We start from the raw sequence: 20,824 nt of genomic DNA on the forward strand, positions 1-20,824 counted from the left end.
TAAATATTTCCTATTTCTAAAGTAATGCAATCATCATTAAAAATGTGATCTAAGCAACTTTACTTTCTACTGAATGGCAGGTGTGTTTTGTAGATCTTAATGAACATGTAGATTGTAGGTATATAGTAAGCACCATCATTTTTAATAGCTTTTTAAAAAAGTTTTTATGGTGCAAAACCTGCAAATGTCAATATAATTACAGACTTACTGTAAAAAAATGAACTTATCTCCACTTAATTATAAAATACTTCATTCTGCAAAATTCAGAGGTGTTAAAAAAAAACCATGCACCAGGGATATTGCCAAATAGTCTCTAAGCCAGGTGGACTATCTTATTTGTAGCATAAAAAAGTGTCATGAGCTGAAAATTTCCAAATATTTGTTATTTTAAATTAGGTTGAAGAATTTTGCAGAATTTTAACCAAACGGAAGAAAACAAGAAAACATGAGTTGGCACATTGAGGAAATAAATTGTCCAGGAGTTATCATTTTGATTGATATTATACTTCAAAAAATGTCACTAATCTGAAGAAATTGATTAGGAATTCTTCTGATGCATCACATGATCAGGCCCTTGCATTGTGCTTATTTTTCTCCTTTCTTGAAATCCACAAACGCATCCATGCAACATTTATCTGTAATTTGTCTGGCCTTCATTAATTTCACATGTTGCAAATTTATTCTCCACTGGCTCTAAAATGAAGCATTTGTTTGACCACAGAAGACCAGGCCTCTCTGTTCATTCTTTGTAAACTCGTGTAGGAGATGTTCCTTTGTAGAAGATATTTCTGGTATTTTCTGGGCTGTTTCCTCTTTCAGGGATTAAAATAATATTTCCCTTTCTTCTAAGGGTTGAATCACGGCTAGAGGAAATTGAGACAGTCTCAGAACCAATTTCACTTCCCTCAACTGGGGTGACCCTAATTGTGGTGAAGCCGTGATGGTGGTGGTCATTATCAATGTTGCTTCTTTTCCTGTCAGAAGATCCAAAACTGTCTTTTAGGGATTCACAGCTTTCAGAGTCTCTGTTGAGATCATTCAACTCATAAGTTTGGCGCAAGCTGCCTTTCTCAGGGGCTTTCCATTTCCATGATCCACTTCCTTCACCTTCACCTGACATCTGAATTACAGGTCGGTTATTTTCTGGGTGAGCTTCAACTCTCACGATACTAGCTGGTTCATGCTCTGTTAGAGCTTTATACCTGATGGATCCAGTACATGTGACCGTACTGCTTTCTGAATTCTTAGGGCTGCTCTGAAGCATTCCTTGTTGCTTTGACATGGCTATAACTTGCATAATTCTTGGCTGACTGTTACTTCTACAAGCTACGCTTTTCTCAGCCACTTTGAGCCATTTGGATCGAGCAGAACTAGCTTTAGGGGATGTGTTGATGTTTTCATGCGTTTCTTCAGGAATATGTACTAGTTGTGAAGATCCAGGACGAGATGGAATAGAGACTCGAGGTCCACCAGACATGCCACTGTTGTTGCACCCAGGTATACTGCCAGGCTGCATTTTTAAATATGGATTGCCTGGACCATGGTGCTCTCCATTTACACCCACCCTAACTGGTTCAGAGCTAGATCTCATTTCCATGACTCGCTGAGGAGAAAGGCCAGATTCAGTTTCAATGACCTGCAAAGACAGCTTTCGGCTTTCATGCTTATTTTTCCACTGAGAAAGAAGCTGCTTAGACCGTGCAGAATCCATAGAAGCATGGATGCTTGCATTTCTTCGAGCTGTCTCGTCCATTGATGAGTTGTTCACCCTAGGTAAAGTGTTGCTGAACGTGACCATGTTTTCCTTTCCCATGGGACTCCGAGGAGTTATGATCTCAACATCAGCGCTTGCTCTCTTGATATTTGTGAGTGATCCGGTTTCTCTGTGGTTCCTGTTCAGAATGCCTTCTGAATGATGAGAAGAGATTCCATCAGTACTGCTGCCATTTTTGCCAGGCAAAGCTCTGTTGGTTTCTTGACTGAGATCCGTTAAGGATCGTAATGGTTCTCTGTGCTGATTTTGATAAGGCATATTCTCTTCACTCGGCTGAAAGTTTCCCACCGCATAAAGGCCCTAAATGTGAGAGTAAACAAATATATAGACTATAAATTAAATCTTTCAAAAATAAATTTCTTATTAAAAGAATTCATTTAAATTCACAGAACTAAACTAAACTAAACCTTAAGTTTGTATACCGCATCATCTCCACAGAAGTAGAGCTCGGCACGGTTTACAAGAATTGACATAGAAAGGAACTACAATGAAAAGTAGAAGGACTTAGTAAAGAGAAGTTTAGAGGGACTTAGTATATCGAAGAGGGAGGGGTCATTACATTTGACAGCATTTTGAGAGTATATAAGTTTCACATGCAAATTAATGCAGTATATAAAGGGCCCATAGCACACTTTTTAAAACCACGGTGAAATCAGTTAGTTTAGCGGGGTTAAAAAAAAGAAAAAAGACTTGAATAATTTCCTAAAAGAGAAGTCCATAGGCCATTATTGAGATGGCTTGGGGAAATCCACTGCTTATTCCTAGGATAAGCAGCATAAAATCTGTTTTACTATTTGGGATCTATCTAGGTACTTGGGTTGGCTACTGTTGGAAACAGGATACTGGGCTTGGTTGACCTTCGGTCTATCTCAGTATGGCAGTTCTTAAGTTCTTATGTACATGTCAATTTCACATTAGTAATGATTTTCCCTAATTTCACCTTTATATTTCTAGCTCAGCTGGAAATGGAACTGGGATTTGGTTTCATGAGCATTTGTATCTAAATGGGGTATTTTATCCCCTATTTTATATATCCTCCTAGCACTCTTGCAGGTCTACTCATATGAAGCTGCTTTGGGTGTTTAATAAGAGTTTAGTGTGCATTAAACACTTAGGGCTCCTTTTGCAAAGGTGCGTTAGGGCCTTAACGCGTGGAATAGCGTGCGCTAGCCGCTACCGCCTCCTCTTGAGCAGGCGGTAGTTTTTCAGGTAGCGCGCGCACTTTTGTAAATGGAGCCCTTAGAAGCAAATTCTCTAAACAGCGCCATCAGTTATGTGGCCGTGAGCGCCCTATCGTCACCTAACTTGATCGGTTTAATTGGTTCCATCGGCACAGTAATGGATTGTGCCAATTAAAAAACCAATTAAAATTCTGTTAAAAAAAATAGAGGCCATTAAAACCCTGGCCTACTTTCTGGTGCCTATCTTTCGCGTAGCTGCAATTCTCCAAACGGTGCCATTGCATGATTCACCTGCCGATGTAGGTGCCGTTTGGAGAATCTGGCCCTTAGAGCCCCTTATACTAAGCAGTGCTAGTAAATGGGCTTTCCGTGTCCTAACACAGGACTCCCCCCACATGCTAAGCCCATTTCTAGCATGGTCTGCAAATCTGGATTTTTTTTTTTTCTTCAATTATTTCATTTTCTAGTTATGCACCATTGTTAGCATTAGTGTGCAGCCACGGAAAAAATTAGATGCTGGAACACTTACTGCCTCCTATTTAGGAGCTGCTAAGGACTCCTGCGTTGTCAGTGTTATTTAATTAGCCCACACTAACTGTGCTAGCTGAAAAACACTTCCAAGTCCATTCTCTGTCCCTGACATGCTCTCTCCCCTTCCCCCCCCTCCAAATAAATAAAATAAAAACAATGTAAATGCCTTAGTGGTTAGTGCATGCAACTGTCATAACTAATGCAAAAAGCTTTACTGTATTCTATGTTGAGTCATTTTTCTTGCATTAAGTGTGTATTAGCACTTAACACAGTTTAGTAAAAGGCGGTGACATAGCCAGACAGGTAATTTTGGGCAGACCTGAGCCCAAAGTGGACGGGCACAAAGTTTTCTGTGCAGCAGCCGCTCTCTTTCTTTCCCTCTCTTCCCCCCACCCCAGCCCATGCTGCATTTCTTCTTATGCATTTCTTCAGGTCACCAGCAAACACATCACATAAGTCACCAGTAGCGCATAGGAACCACTGCCAGTGACCTGGAGAGAGATTATCTAAAGTTCTCCGCTGGTGGGTGCATGGGTCTGAGCTCCAACTGGGCCCACATAGGCCTGCCTCTTGGCTATGATCCTGGTAAAAGGACCCCTTAGAGGGTAGCTTGAAAATTGGACCCCACTATTCAAGGGTCCCTGAGGAAACATGGAAGGAGCCTATATCATAATGGCACCTGGGCACACAGATTCTTTTATAGAAAATTAGTGTAACTTTGTATCGGTGTGCCTAACCTTTATGTCTCTGAAGTACATCAGTCATAGTGCTGCTGAATGCCAAGATTGTCTGAGGGAGTTATGGCAGGTTGCAGATATCTACAATAGAGGTCGACCAAAATTGGGGCTTTTGGGATTTGTCCCAGATCAAATCCATGGCTAAAATTTGTTGCTTGGTTTCAGCAGGAACCAAATCTGAAACCAAAACCACTGTACCTCCCCCGGCAGGAGATGGGTTCCACCAGGTCACTCCCCTGGGTAGACTGTGGGTCCTCCCATGCCGCTCCCCTGCTGGATAGCTGGCACTCCCCCTGAGCAGTCTGCTTCTCTGGGCCTACCATAATAAGTCCTGGAGGTCTAGTGGCCTCTTCAGGGCAGGAGTGATCTCCACTCACTCCTGCCCATGCCAACCTCATGAGACTGCCAAGGGAGGTCACAGCAACCATTTCGAGATTGTCCCTGCCTATGTCATTTCCAATCTCCAGTCACTTCTGCTTCTATCAGCTCCAATGTAAAAACGGTTGTTGTGACCTCCCTCAACAGTCTTTCAAGGCTACCATGGGAAGTTGCAGCAGCCATTTTGATAGTGTAACGGGCACAGACGGAAGTGAGTGGGGTTTGCTCCTGCTTCAATAGGCCACTAAGTCTGGGAGGGCCTATGGGTGGCAAGGGTTGAAGAGTGGTTGCTGGAGGGGGGGGGGGCACTGGTATTTTCATCTGAAACCAAAGAATGGCTTTTTGGAATGTTGCAGTGCTAAAACTGAAATGTACTCGGTCCCTAGTCTTCAGCTGGCAGGGCTTGTGCTTATCCAACATCTAGTTCCATGGAGCACCACTGTTGGGTGGGTATTAGGTAAAAGAGGTGGACCCAGTCCTTCCCAGGCCCACACATGGTTATGCCCCTTAAGGCACCATTTTGGAGTAAGGTCCATACTCTAAAATGTGCAGGCCTCGGACTGGCAGGCACCTTTTTTGTACTCTGATAGGGGCAGGGGTGATTGGGCATTGCTTCTACCTTTCAAGATTAAAAAATGGGGTAATAATGGGTGACTGAGGGAGCTGTGGAGAGGGAGGGGCTGTGAGTAAGCCCAGGAGAGCTATATGAAAATATTGGTAGCACTTCGGTGTTGTTTTTGTAGCCGGGGGCTGAAGTTAGTGCTGGCTGCAGCTCCAGTTTGAAAGTGAAATCAAATAAGACATTTTGTTTGAGCTTTCTTGTTTGCTTCAAACAAAAGCAAATCCTTAGTCTTCATAATTAACAATGAATACCCTTCCCAAAGGGAGTTATTACTATATGACAGTTTATTAAAAGAGGCAATTATCATTAACATTGTGAACAATTTAGTAAGGTGAGTCATTTTTGCAAGATTAATGCCCTGTCTTCCATCCAATTAGATTGTTACTAATTATATTAAATAGAGTATCATTTAGGGATGTATACAGAGAAAAATATCTTCAATTTGTTTTCAGAATTTTTCACAGTTTTCAGGTATTAATTTTGGTTTTTGATTTGTTCACACTTTCATCTTATTAAAGTTTTTAGAAAAGCACATTAGAGATTTTTAATGCATGCAAGCCAATTGAATACATTATTTCATAGGCTAATGTGCATGAAATCGACTTTTCACGTACTGATTTTTTTTTTTTAAGCACACTAACCAACCAACACCCCCTCACACACACATACACCTTTGACTAAGTTGTGGTAGAGGTTTCTACTGTGGCCTGGCACGCTGAATGCTATGATTCATTATAGATAGATTGTGGAGAAGGGAATTAAGATTCCAGGTTTAATTGTTCCTATATTTTAGAAAAGCTTTTCCAATTGCAGAGCCTCTTATAAAATTTGTATAAGGTTCTGCAGAACTGCACATGTATTTGCTGGCATGTCCAGTGGGATCAGTGATTAAAAAAGCTAGCACAAGTGCATACATCAGGGCTAGTGTAAAGGCCAACATCCCAATTTTTGACCACCTAAACCACATCCTTGACATCTGGATGTGATGTAGGTCTCCAAGCATAAATACTGGCTTTCTAAGAACTCCCTTTATGAAGGTGCACTAATGCAGTGTTTTTCAACCTTTTTACACCTATGGACCGGCAGAAATAAAATAATTATTCTGTGGATCGGCATTGGTCCGTGGACCGGCGGTTGAAGAACACTGGGCTAAGTCAAGGGCCAGACCCCGCCCATCTCTACCCAATCTCCACCCCAGACCCCGCCCCCATAATAGTACTAATTGCACCTTGCACATCCCGTGCCTCATCTGGAAGCCTTCCCTCTGACGTTGCAACGTCAGAAAGAAGGCTTCCGGTTCAGGCGCAGGATGCCCGTAGGAGCCACTGCCCATGGCTTTATGCACTGAATCAGTTAGGAAGAGGGAGCTGGCTCGAAGATAACGCCGCATCGATCGCACCGTGGACCGGCAGTTGAAGAACACTGTTTTGGGCCTGATGCACATGCTGGCCCTGTGGACTGGCAGGAAATTTCTATGGACTGGCACTGGCCCATGGACCGGTGGTTGAAGAACACTGCACTAATGGATTTAGCATGCACTAAATGCTAAGAATCCCATAGGAATAAAATGGACAACTTAGTATTTAGCACATGCTCATCATTAGTTAAAGGAGCCCTAAAATTGCTATTTGTATGTGCGACCGATCTACATGTGCAAATACCTCAATTTATACACAAGTATACTCTTAAAATAAGGACCTATACCTCATCCAACTTTCCATCCATATCATTTAATCCTACTGCAATTGATAGTTATAATGATTCATAGACAAATTAATTTTGTGTGGTTTTCTAAGACTGAGCATCTCTTCTTCATCTTCTCGAAGGCAGAGAAGAATATAATAATGCTTTAACAACTGGATAGAATAATTTTTTCTCAACTTCACATTCATATGTCTACCTTCCTTTTCCTTTCATCTGATTTCATCATACACTTCTCCCTCAGTATTCGCGGGGGATGCGGGCAGAATATAGCCCGTGAATACCAAAAAAACGCAAATAACTTTTTGCATGCTATTCACGTTTTTTCGGTAAAATAGACCTGAAAAAGAATAACCTGACCTTCGATTTGCTCCGTACAACGCTGGCAGCGATTTCCTCCAGGAACCACCAGGAGCAGTGATTTCCTCCATGAACCACCGGGAGCAGTGATTTCCAATGTGAAACGCCGGGTTCAGTGATGAAAATTAGGGGGCGGAGTCAGCAGCTGAAAAATCATGAATAAGCGAATCCGCAGATACGGAAACCGCGGATATGGAGGGAGAAGTGTATATTTTTGGGTGCTTTTAACTGAAGTGAGAATACCTATTGGGGAATCTCTTTCTGTGTTTCTGCCTGTTTGTATACCTATAGGTAGGTTGTAGGAACCATGACTATGGCCAACAGGTCTTTGCATAATGCAATAGGGAGATGAGGAATGGGGAAGGGGATAGAGGGGAATAAAGAGAAAAGGGGAAGGGAGTAGAGATGAGATTATAAAAGGGACAAGGTTTTGAATTATGGAACATACTATCTTGTGTTAACTAATATTACCTGTATCTAGATGACAATAATGTGATATTTACCAGATAGACAGCAATGCCTCCTCCCAATAGAAAGCCACAGTAGACATCAATTGGATGATTCTTATACTGCGTGATGCGTGTCAGTCCACATATAATGCCACAGATGATGAAAGCAAAGACCAGGAGTGGTTTCAGCAGTTTGGAGGAATCTGTCAATGTGGCATTGAAGTACATCTTTAAAAAGAGAACAGGAAGACATTAAAAAAAATATTTTGAGATATACTTTTATTTCGTTTATATTAGGTAATTAATTTCCTAGTGTTTGATCTGAATAATACTCTAGGAATTTTACCATAGAAACAGAATGGAGAAACTCCTGGAGAAAATCTACAAACACATTGTCTGGCATGAATTCATAGAACATACTACTCACCATTGCATAGTGCTGTTATTTTCCCTGAGTCATGAAACATGAAGCTTCTTTTATATGATGTAACAATTTTTGTTTTTGTTCATGGGTAATCAGTGTTCTTTCTTAATTGTCACAAATGTCTATCATTTTCTTCAAACTTTGCTTTTGTGACCAGAACATTGATATTTTGAAATTTTCCTTTTTTGTTCTAATTTTGGTCATAGTTCTTAGTAAAAGGGCCCCTTAGAGTAACTTCAGAAACGTTCTAGAACTTTCCATCAATATAAGTAGTTGTACAGTATAACTATAGAGATATTAAGCTCAGTTCATTTCCAGCTCCTAAGTGGTAACATATCTGCATTGTTGTAGATGGCATCCAGAGGCTGCAAACATCCAGCAGATGCATTTTGCTATATATGTGGCCAATTTATCAAGACGAGAGGGAAAAAGTACTTCATAGAAGCATCTGCTTAGATGTGCGATGCCCACAAGGCATATTTCAGCATGCTTGTTGGGGATCAAGACAAACTTTGGGCACCTCACTTCACAAACTAACGCTGCCAAAATACTCTGAAAGGTAAGACAATTTTGTTTCTCACTAGACTGGTAGTATTTTGTGCTCTATAATTTCTTAGAATGTTTAATTTTAAAAAATATTTCTATTTTTAAATTTTCAACGTTATTTGAAAATATATCATCTAATATAATAAAACGCTAGGCCGCGCATGCGCACTTCCTATGTGTGCGCCGGTTTTCCGTGAGCTGTAGCGACACAGAGGAAGTGCGCATGCGCGGCTTACGCTCTGTCCTGCTCCCTGTTGAAAGACGCAACGTCTCCCTTACACTAACTTTGCCGTCGCCGCCTCTCCGCTCTCTCTCTTCCTCCCCCCCCCCGAGGCGGATGGCCAGCGGCTTACGCGCATGCGCTGGCTTGGCGCACCAGAGGGCAAGATGAAGGAGGTGCGGAGCACGAGTCCCCCCTCCCACATCAACTGCTGCTGCTCCTGTTTGAAGTGGCCTGCTGAGGTTTGCGGCTGGCTGTAGCGAACCTCGCAGGCCGCTCTCCACATGGAGCATGTTCCCTCTGACGCGATTGCGTCAGAGGGAACATGCTACCATATGGAGAGCGTCCTGCGAAGTTCACTACAGCCGTTCGTGAACCTAAGCAGGCCGCTTTGAACAGGAGCGGCAGCGGCGGAAGCAACCATGGGTGGATGGAGGGAGGGGAAGAACGGGAGGGGAAGCGAAAAAGAAGGGCTATGGAGCAGGCAGGAAAGAGGGCTGCTTTGGGGGGAGGTGTGTGCTGGGGCCAGACAGCAAACGGGGGGGAGGAACAGATGGGGGGCCATGAAGCAGGCAGGCATTGCACAACAGGGGGAAAGGGGGCTGCTTTGGGGGGAGAGTTGTGCTAGGGGCAGACAGCAATCGGGGGGAGGGAGGAACAGAAGGGGGGCCACGAAGCAGGCAGGCATTGCACAACAGGAGGAGAGGTGAAAGGGGGCTGCTTTGGCAAGCAGGGGGGGGGCCAGGGAGACAGACAGAAAGAAAGACGCACAGACAGGGGACCTGGGAGAGACACAGACACAAAGAATGACAGACAGACAGCGTCCAGGGAGAGAGACAAATGAAAAAAACAACAACACACCATATATACAGACATCTACTCTAGCACCCGTTAATGTAACGGGCTTAAAGACTAGTATATAAAATATTTTGTTAGAATCTCATACATTATTCATAGGTGAAATAAATTGATTGGAGTCTTTCAAATGTCAAACTGACACGCATGCATCTGCAATCACATATCTGAAAATTCCTTCATCCATTGCCCCGGTGCTACATTGCCCTGAGTTCCCCAAACCTACTCCTCCAGAGAGAGAGTAGTTGTCTTCAGAAGAGAGCGGGAAGTCAGAGAGTGAGGGAGATGATGTAGATCCAGTTTACAATATTAGTGATTCAGCTGATGAGAGAAACCCATACTATCCAAACCAAAAAGACCTCAATGACTGAACAGAGATCTTGGTCTCACCAAGGCCAATGCCGAAATTTTGACATCTAGGTTCATGCAATGGAACCTGTTAGAAGAAAGTGTGCAAGTCACAGATCACCCATTAAGTTGGGCTCTGCTTCTGCCACAATGGGACCAGTCTGTTTGAGGCAATTGGAATCAACTGAACCCCAAAAGGGTGACGGGTCAAAAGCGCGCGAGGACAAAGGTGCGCCGACAACCCAACGCAGACAACTGAGCGCAGGGCTTGATCATGCTGAAGAAAAAATGTATTTTAAAGGGCTCTGACAGGGGGTGGGGGGGGAACCCTCCCACTCTACTTAATAGGGATTGCGCTGCCTCATGCTGCCATTTTGGGGGTGTGGGGGGAAAAACAGGGAAAAAGTTAAGTTTCCAGTATCCAAACCCCCTACAATGCCAGCGTGATCTCTATTAAGTAAAGTGGGGGGGGGGGGGGGGTTCCCCACCAACACCCCCCATTGGAGCCCTTTAAAATAAGGTTTTTCTTCGGTGTGATCAAGCCCTGCGCTCAGTTGTCTGTGCTTGGTTGTCAGCGCGCCTTTGTCCTCGCGTGCTTTAGACTATGAACCCCCCAAAAGAGTGGCATCTCTTCATTGACAGCTCACCCAGGAGAATCAACCTGCTCTGTCCAAAATAGGAACAAGAAACTGCCTCTTCCACTGACTCACTCAGTGTATCCCTAGAAGTTAAGGAGTTGGAAGCCTTCAAGTACTTCAAGACATCTTCCCTAAGCTATCTGGGGCAAAGGTCAAAGCTGGTGTCTTCGTCTTGCCACAGATAAAGAAGATCCTGGAGTGCAAAGGAATTTCCCCAAGCAGCTAACTAGGGAGGAGAAAGTGGCTTAAAAAAGTGGTTTGAGGCTTCCTAGGCAATCACAAGGCTGAAAACTGTGTGTAGTTGATTGAGAATCTGGTAGAAAATTACAGTAAAATGGTCTGTAGGATGTCTCTCAAAGTCCATGTCCTTGATCCTCATCTTGAGACATTCACGGAGAACATGGGAGTGTACTCAGAGGAGCAAGGTGAGCACTTCCACCAGGCTATACTGGACTGCAAATGCTGCTACTAAGGACAATATAATGGGAATGTAATGGGAGACTGCATCTGGGGGGTTGATTTGTGAAACTGACTTACAATATCATCGCAAATCTAAAAAAATGACTTACTTCTAAATCTTCTGCAGGGGGAGTGTGGTGCAGTGGTTAAAGCTACAGCCTCAGCACCCTGAGTATTAGGTTTATTAAAGCAGAAAGTGCCTAACAGTTTCTATAGCAGTGGTTTTCATGTCTGGTCATCAAAGGCCACCAATAGGCCAAAGATTCAGGATAACCCCAATGAATGTGCATGACGTAGATTTGCATACATTGGAAGTAGCATGCATACAAACCTGTCTCATGTCTGCTTATCAAAGCTATCCTGTCAAGTTAACCTGTTTTCACTCTTTTGAGGCATGTCAGTGAATCTCACAGTCCTTGTGTTAAACTATCCAATCTCCTCTGAAACAATCTCTGCCTTCCCCATATCACTACTTTAAGCCTGAATCCATCTTTCCATCCTTTGTGAAACCCTACTAGCAAATATCTGATGGTCCCCCTTATTATATAGCTGAGCGGTCAAAACTCTTGTCTATGTGATTGGTGAGAGAGAGAGAGAATGATTTTAGTACTGTAATTAAACTCTGGGATTTGTTGCTGGAGAATGTGATGAAATCAACTTAGCAGGGTTTAAAAAAGGTTTGGATAATTTCCAAAAAAGAAGTCCTTAGGCCTTCTAATCTACTGCTTATTCCTAGGATAAGCAACATACAGTGGTGCCTCGCATAACGAACGCCTCGCACAGCGAACGCTGCACACAACGAACTTCATGTCTTGATTCATACAACGAACTTCGTTTCACACAACGAAGTCGCCCGAGCTGCCGATGTATTGCATCCTTCCGCGCAGGCACTGCAGGCAGTCGTTAGTCACTGCGCTTAACTGCCCTCTCTCACAGCCCTTCGCCTGGCTCCCTGTGCAGTGGCGGACCGTCGGCTCGCCTCCTTTTATGGAGGGGCCCGGCGCCTACTGCTGATGTGTTGGGGGGGGCGGAGCTACTCTCGCCGCTTCCCCGATGCTAGAAAAAAAAAAAGAAAAGTTAAGTCTCAGTTTTTGCCGCTGAGACTCTGCCCTCTCTCACTGTATACAGTCGTCCTTTTAAGATAAACTCAATATTTTTTATACATCATGGCTTCTAAAAAAAGCAGGAAGGTGATTTCTGTTGAAATGAAACGGGAAATAATTAGAAGGAGTGAATGTGGGGTAAAACAGTGTGACCTCGTCAAAGAGTTTGGCCTCAGCAAGACCACCATTTTCACCATTTTGACAAATTTATCTTTTTTTATGTCATCTTAGCATATTTTATGCTGCAGAACGAATAATTTTTTTTAACATGTATTGTTATGGGAAAACGCGTTTCACATAACGAATTTTTCGCATAACAAACTTGCTCCTGGAACGAATTAAGTTCGTTGTGTGAGGCACCACTGTACTTGGGATCTAGCTAGGTACTTAGGACCTGGGTTGGCCACTGTTGGCAACAGGATACTGGGCTTGATAGACCTTCAGTATGGCATTTCTTATGTTCTTATGTGTGGCCTCAGCATCCTGGGGTTGTGGGTTCAAATCCATGCTGCTTCTTGTGACCCTGGGCAAGTCACTTAATCCCCACATTGCCCCAAGTACAATAGATAGTGCCTGCAGGGACAGACAGGAAAAATGCTTAAGTACCTGCATAAATTCATGTAAACCATTCTGAATGCCCTTGGGAGAACAGTATAGAAAATTAAATATGATTGTATGTGTCTTTGAGCAATGTGTGAGTTACTATTATTTATTATTTCTACTTTAATTAAGGTTTGGGTTAATTCAGGGAGTCTCAACATAGTCTGTGCTGCATACTTAGTCTGATTTCCAGCATATTCATAATAAAAATGTATTTTCAAGCTCTGCCTCCGTTGTGTGAAAATCTAGCTCATATTCAGTGTGGATCTACCCTAAAAAGCAGACTGGCCGAGGGTATCCTGAAGGCTGGGTTGAGAATCTTGGCTTCTCTGTCTTTGGAGGTTCTAATGGTTTCATCAGTAAATGGAGAATTGGAGATGCCCAGCTTCAAATCCCACTGGTGCTCCTTGTGATTTGGAGTAGAGAATGTCAAGGGAGACAAATTTTCCCCCGTTCCTGCAGGAACTCAATGTCCCCATCCCATCCCCGTGAGCTTAGTCGCTGTCCTTATCCCTGCCCTATTCCTGTAAGCTCTGCCTTAACTGCACAAGCCTCAAACACTTATGATTTTAAAGTGTTTGAGGCTTGTGCAGATGAGGATGGAGCTTAGGCATTGGCGAAATGAGGCATTATGACATCACAATCTGAGCTCTAGAATGTTGCTACTTATGATTTTAAAGTATTTGAGGCTTGTGCAGGTGAGGACGGAGCTTAGGCATTGGTGGAATGAGGCATTATGACATCACAATCTGAGCTCTAGAATGTTGCTACTTATGATTCTAAAGTGTTTGAGGCTTGTGCAGGTGAGGACGGAGCTTAGGCATTGGCGGAATGAGGCATTATGACATCACAATCTGAGCTCTAGAATGTTGCTACTTATGATTCTAAAGTATTTGAGGCTTGTGCAGGTGAGGACGGAGCTTAGGCATTGGTGGAATGAGGCATTATGACATCACAATCTGAGCTCTAGAATGTTGCTACTTATGATTCTAAAGTGTTTGAGGCTTGTGCAGGTGAGGACGGAGCTTAGGCATTGGCGGAATGAGGCATTATGACATCACAATCTGAGCTCTAGAATGTTGCTACTTATGATTTTAAAGTATTTGAGGCTTGTGCAGGTGAGGACGGAGCTTAGGCATTGGTGGAATGAGGCATTATGACATCACAATCTGAGCTCTAGAATGTTGCTACTTATGATTCTAAAGTGTTTGAGGCTTCTGCAGGTGAGGACGGAGCTTAGGCATTGGCGGAATGAGGCATTATGACATCACAATCTGAGCTCTAGAATGTTGCTACTTATGATTTTAAAGTATTTGAGGCTTGTGCAGGTGAGGACGGAGCTTAGGCATTGGTGGAATGAGGCATTATGACATCACAATCTGAGCTCTAGAATGTTGCTACTTATGATTCTAAAGTGTTTGAGGCTTGTGCAGGTGAGGACGGAGCTTAGCCATTGGCGGAATGAGGCATTATGACATCACAATCTGAGCTCTAGAATGTTGCTACTTATGATTTTAAAGTATTTGAGGCTTGTGCAGGTGAGGACGGAGCTTAGGCATTGGTGGAATGAGGCATTATGACATCACAATCTGAGCTCTAGAATGTTGCTACTTATGATTCTAAAGTGTTTGAGGCTTGTGCAGGTGAGGACGGAGCTTAGGCATTGGCGGAATGAGGCATTATGACATCACAATCTGAGCTCTAGAATGTTGCTACTTATGATTTTAAAGTATTTGAGGCTTGTGCAGGTGAGGACGGAGCTTAGGCATTGGTGGAATGAGGCATTATGACATCACAATCTGAGCTCTAGAATGTTGCTACTTATGATTCTAAAGTGTTTGAGGCTTGTGCAGGTGAGGACGGAGCTTAGGCATTGGCGGAATGAGGCATTATGACATCACAATCTGAGCTCTAGAATGTTGCTACTTATGATTCTAAAGTATTTGAGGCTTGTGCAGGTGAGGACGGAGCTTAGGCATTGGTGGAATGAGGCATTATGACATCACAATCTGAGCTCTAGAATGTTGCTACTTATGATTCTAAAGTGTTTGAGGCTTCTGCAGGTGAGGACGGAGCTTAGGCATTGGCGGAATGAGGCATTATGACATCACAATCTGAGCTCTAGAATGTTGCTACTTATGATTCTAAAGTGTTTGAGGCTTGTGCAGGTGAGGACGGAGCTTAGGCATTGGCGGAATGAGGCATTATGACATCACAATCTGAGCTCTAGAATGTTGCTACTTATGATTTTAAAGTATTTGAGGCTTGTGCAGGTGAGGACGGAGCTTAGGCATTGGTGGAATGAGGCATTATGACATCACAATCTGAGCTCTAGAATGTTGCTACTTATGATTCTAAAGTGTTTGAGGCTTCTGCAGGTGAGGACGGAGCTTAGGCATTGGCGGAATGAGGCATTATGACATCACAATCTGAGCTCTAGAATGTTGCTACTTATGATTCTAAAGTGTTTGAGGCTTCTGCAGGTGAGGACGGAGCTTAGGCATTGGTGGAATGAGGCATTATGACATCACAATCTGAGCTCTAGAATGTTGCTACTTATGATTTTAAAGTATTTGAGGCTTGTGCAGGTGAGGACGGAGCTTAGGCATTGGTGGAATGAGGCATTATGACATCACAATCTGAGCTCTAGAATGTTGCTACTTATGATTCTAAAGTGTTTGAGGCTTCTGCAGGTGAGGACGGAGCTTAGGCATTGGTGGAATGAGGCATTATGACATCACAATCTGAGCTCTAGAATGTTGCTACTTATGATTCTAAAGTGTTTGAGGCTTGTGCAGGTGAGGACGGAGCTTAGGCATTGGCGGAATGAGGCATTATGACATCACAATCTGAGCTCTAGAATGTTGCTACTTATGATTTTAAAGTATTTGAGGCTTGTGCAGGTGAGGACGGAGCTTAGGCATTGGTGGAATGAGGCATTATGACATCACAATCTGAGCTCTAGAATGTTGCTACTTATGATTCTAAAGTGTTTGAGGCTTCTGCAGGTGAGGACGGAGCTTAGGCATTGGCGGAATGAGGCATTATGACATCACAATCTGAGCTCTAGAATGTTGCTACTTATGATTTTAAAGTGTTTGAGGCTTGTGCAGATGAGGACAGAGCTTGCAGGAATGTGGCAGGGACAGGAAAAGAACTCGCAGGGGCGGGATGGGAAAAACGAGTTCCCGCAGGGACAGGGTAAAATTTGTCCCTGCACCATTCTCTAATTTACACCAACTGAAACCAGGTGTAAGTCCTTGTGTGCAAGTAGGGTGCGGAACCCACAATTTCTCTAACAGTACATGTATTTTAAGGGAACACTCCTGACCTGCCCATGTCCCGTTGCTATGCCCCTTTCCTATCTGGGTGGAAACACACAGGCGCTATTCTATAACAAAGCTCATAAGTGTAGTTCTGTGCCGAACTGCTGTTTTGGTGTCTTGCTTCTGTTATAATGCTGAAAAATTGGCGCTTGACACCATGTACCAATATAGAATTTCCTATTACGAGCTTAGGGCCTGATTCTATAAATGCCTATAATTTAGTCTTAAGTTAGGCACTATTTATAGCCATGCCTAGCGACACCTAAAGTGGACTTAGGTGCCAGTAGGTGTCTAACCCTTAGGCTCATCCTATTTATGCCAGGGTTTTCTTGGCCTAAATACCAGTGCCTAAGTCCAAAACAGGAACTTATATGCAAAACACACCCACGCTTTTCCGGAGAATGTTATAGGGGAAAACACTCTCCAGGGATTCAAGACAAAGTTAGACAAGTTCCTGCTAAACCAGAACGTACGCAGGTAAGACTAGACTCAATTAGGGCACTGGTCTTTGACCTAGGGGCCGCCACGGGAGCGGCCTGCTGGGCACGATGGACCATTGGTCTGACCCAGCACCACCCAATTATTTTTAATTTAATCCAATTATGAGGTACCAATTGCTTATCAGTACCGATTAAGCTTTTTAAATAATTAAGTTAGGTGCCTAGATTGAATAGGTATGCCGATCTAGGTGCTTAATTTTAGGCATCGTTTATAGAATCAGGGCCTTAAAGTGTTTTTCAACCTTTTTACACCTATGGACCAGCAGAAATAAAATAATTATTCTGTGGACCGGCATCGGTCCGTGGACCGGCGGTTGAAGAACACTGGGCTAACTCGTGGGCCAGACCCCACCCATCTCTACCCAATCTCCACCCCAGACCCCGCCCCCATAATAGTACTAATTGCACCTTGCACGTCGCTTGCCTCATCTGGAAGCCTTCCCTCTGACGTTGCGACGTCAGAGAGAAGGCTTCCGGTTCAGGCGCAGGATGCCCGTAGGAGCCACTGCCCGTGGCTTTGTGCACTGAATCAGTTAGGAAGAGGGAGCTGGCTCGAAGATAATGCCGCATCGATCGCACCGTGGACCAGCGGTTGAAGAACACTGTTTTGGGCCTGATGCATGTGCTGGCCCTGTGGACCAGCAGGAAATTTCTGTGGACCGGCACTGGTCCATGGACCGGTGGTTGAAGAACACTGATTTATTATATTCTGTTGTTGTAATTTACTGGTTTCACATACAGATTGTTTTGGTTCCCTTTCAGGAAGAAACCCAGTATATAAACCAAAACAGCAAATGCAAGCTTTATCAGTGTGGAGGCATATTCATACTAGTAATGCATTCTGCCTGTGAAGCTGTTGTGCTAATTTCTATCTTAATGAATTTCAGTATGAATCCCAAGTCCTATATTATCTCAAGCATTTTCAGCAGCAGTAATGAGAAAAATGTAATACTTACAGAAATGTACACAGCGGCAAAGGCTGCAAGGGTGGCATGTTGAGAAGGAAATGACTTTCTGCCAAGGAAGGACATTCAAATTACATATTCAATTTCACACACACTTCTGTTCTGTAGCTTTAACTTGCAAAGCAGATGCATGGTAGAGAAATCATTATGCGCACTTTTCGATTCTATTCAAAGCATTCTGAAAACACTGGTCATCTTATGCATGCTAACGGAGTCCACAATCACATTAGATTTTGGACATTTTTCTTGTTAGGGGATCCTTTTACTAAGCTGGGGTAAAATGAGGCCTTAGTGTGCTGTTACATGAATCTTTCCTGCTCTAATTCTGCATTAATTTGTTAGTACCGTGTTTGCCCGAAAATAAGACACTATCTTATATTAATTTTGGGCCCAAAAAAGGCACTAGGTCTTATTTTCAGGGATGTCTTATCTTTTTTATGTACAATGATCATCTCTCCCTTCCTCTCCTCCACCCCAGTTCTTCCTATTTCCTTTCTCTCCCCCACATGTGCAGCATCTTTCCTAACCTCTCACCCATCCCCTTGTGCAGTATCTTTCTATCCCTCCCTCCCATCCCTTGTGCAGCAGAACCCTTGCAGCTTTTATCGCTCCCTCCCATCCCTTGCAGCTTCTATCCCTCCCTTCCTCCCATCCCCCTGTGTAGCATCTTTCTTTTCCCCCCACCACCGCTACGCGCCTCCCGTCTCCTCACCCCTCCACCCCATCTCTCCCTCCCATCTGAACCACGAAAACAAAATAAATACCTTATAACAAACCGGCAGCGTTGGCAGCAATCTAGACAGGCTGCTTCGCGGCCTTATATCGCCTGAGCGTGCTGCGTTGCTGATGATGTAATCAGCAACATGGCAGAGGAACCCCGGGTGATAGAAGGCCGTGAAGCAGCTTGTCTAGATTGCTGCCGACGCTGCCGGTTTGTTATAAGGTATTTATTTCGGTCTCGCAGTTCAGATGGGAGAGGGAGATGGGTCGGGGATGGGGGGGGAGTACTACTGCTACTGCCAGCGATTAGGGCTTATTTTCAGGGGGAGGGCTTTATTTTCGGGAAACACGATATATGCCCCATCCACTCTCTTCCCCTTCTGAGAAAAAGGAGCCTTCAAAGTAGTGCAGCAGTGCTGTTATCTGATGTGCAGCACTGTTTTAATTAATTTTGCATGCATGCAGAACAAAAGGCATAAAATTTGAGTAAGGCTATTGCTTACAGTGTTGCTTATATATGTTTAATAGCAATTGTAGTGGCAGTTAGGGCTTTTTTTTTTTTTTTCCAGAGGGTGATTTCTGTGATTAGTAAGGGGGGCATGGGGTCAGTCCGCTTTGGGACCATGTCGGTGGGGGCTCCGGCACCCCTCCTCCTCTCCACCCCCCTGACTCTTCCCATTCCTCCCCTCCATGCATGCACCCCTTCCCTTCTCCCATATTTCTAGTTGAAGTTGCTGTTTGCAACGGTTAACAACATGTTCTTCGTGACCCTGTTGGCTTTTCTGCTGATGTCACTTTTTTTTTTTTTTTTCAGTTTTTCAGCTTTCTACCATGGCGCCTCGGATGTAAAGCAAAACTAAAACATTCCAGGCACAATTTGCGGCATTTGCAGAAAAGAAAGAACCCCCTGAGGAAGGCTTACATTGCCGAAACACGTGTCGGGTCTAAGTTTCAGTGCCTGTTTTCATAAATTGAAATCAAGTATTTTGCATTCTTAACTCCTGTGTCCAAGGACTGGCTCCATGTGGTGTGCTTTGTGGATGGCTCCGATTCGTTTATGGAAGCCTGGCCTTTTGCCTCTGTTTTTGGGATCGCTTATCTCACAGTGGCCCCTTTCAGCAGATTTGTGGATTGTGCATTTAATTTCTTTGTGCACAGAGCGACTAAGATGATAAAGGGGATGGAACTCCTCTCGTATGAGGAAAGACTAAAACGGTTGGGGCTCTTCAGCTTGGAAAAGAGACAGCTGAGGGGAGATACATTTATGATTGAAGTCTACAAAATCCTGAGTGGAGTAGAACGGGTACAAGTGGATCAATTTTTCACTCCGTAAAAAATTACAAAGACTAGGAGACACTCGAAGTTACAGGGAAATACTTTTAAAACCAATAGCAGGAAATTTTTTTCCACTCAGAGAATAGTTAAGCTCTGGAACGCGTTGGCAGAGGATGTGGTAAGAGCAGATAGCGTAGCTGGTTTTAAGAAAGGTTTGGGCAAGTTTCTGGAGGAAAAGTCCATAGTCTCTTATTGAGAAAGACATGGGGGAAGCCACTGCTTGCCCTGTATTGGTAGCATGGAATATTGCTACACCTTGAGTTTTGGCCAGGTGCTAGTGACCTGGATTGGCCACCGTGAGAACTGGCTACTGGGCTTGATGGACCATTGGTCTGACCCAGTAAGGCTATTCTTATGTTCTTATGGGCTACAAATGTCTAGTAGTACTCTAGAAATGATAAATATTAGTAGCACTGACAGAAATTTAAATGAAATTAGATTTACAATTCAAAGTTATTACTGTAGGTATGACATACAAACTTAGGGGAAAATAGCCAACCAGCTAGAAGCCCAGAAGATCTTATAAGGCCAGTTTTCCTTATAAGAAACATATCTAAACACAACTCCAAATGGAATTGGCAACAGCATAACATTCTTTGGGACCTGTTTATTAAATTCCATTAAACGCACCTGGTAACCTGCTCATGTGCTACTGCACAATGTTTAACACAATATTCTCTAAGGCGGTGTGTGTTGCAAATTTTTAAAGCTGCGGCACACTAATCTCGAGGCTGTGGCTGGAAGGCACCCGGAAATGGGTGGATTTTGACGCAGTGACGTCACGTGCATGTGTGACATCATCACGTCGATGCCCACACACGCGCGCGTATGTCTTCCAGCTGCGGCCCTGAGCTTCCTATTACCGCCGGTGGGAGAAGTCCATAGGCCATTATTGAAATGGCTTGGGGAAATCCACTGCTTATTCCTAGGATAAGCAGCATAGAATCTGTTTTGCTACTTGAGATATAACCAGGTGCTTGGAACCTGGGATGGCCGCTGTGTGGCAATTCTTATGCCCTTATGAGGACAAGGAGCAGAGGCGTTGGTGAGGA

General features: G+C 43.8%; 1 protein-coding gene across 2 annotated transcripts in view; it reads right to left on the reverse strand.

The window, feature by feature from the left end:
* Positions 1 to 235: 235 nt before the first annotated feature.
* Positions 236 to 20,824, reverse strand: part of PLPPR4 (phospholipid phosphatase related 4) — a 97,759-nt gene continuing 77,170 nt past the window's right edge. Inside the window, exons 5-7 of one of the 2 annotated variants that reach the window (XM_033916595.1) lie at positions 17,709 to 17,766; positions 7,788 to 7,961; positions 236 to 2,074 (exon numbers count right to left, since the gene is read on the reverse strand). In XM_033916595.1, coding sequence (XP_033772486.1) covers positions 740 to 2,074; positions 7,788 to 7,961; positions 17,709 to 17,766 — 1,567 coding nt within the window. In that variant the 3' untranslated portion in view covers positions 236 to 739. The remainder of the gene's footprint in view (positions 2,075 to 7,787; positions 7,962 to 17,708; positions 17,767 to 20,824) is intronic. The other variant, XM_033916596.1, reaches the window with a different exon arrangement.

This window comes from Geotrypetes seraphini, chromosome 12, assembly GCF_902459505.1.
Source record: "Geotrypetes seraphini chromosome 12, aGeoSer1.1, whole genome shotgun sequence".
NCBI lineage: Eukaryota > Metazoa > Chordata > Amphibia > Gymnophiona > Dermophiidae > Geotrypetes > Geotrypetes seraphini.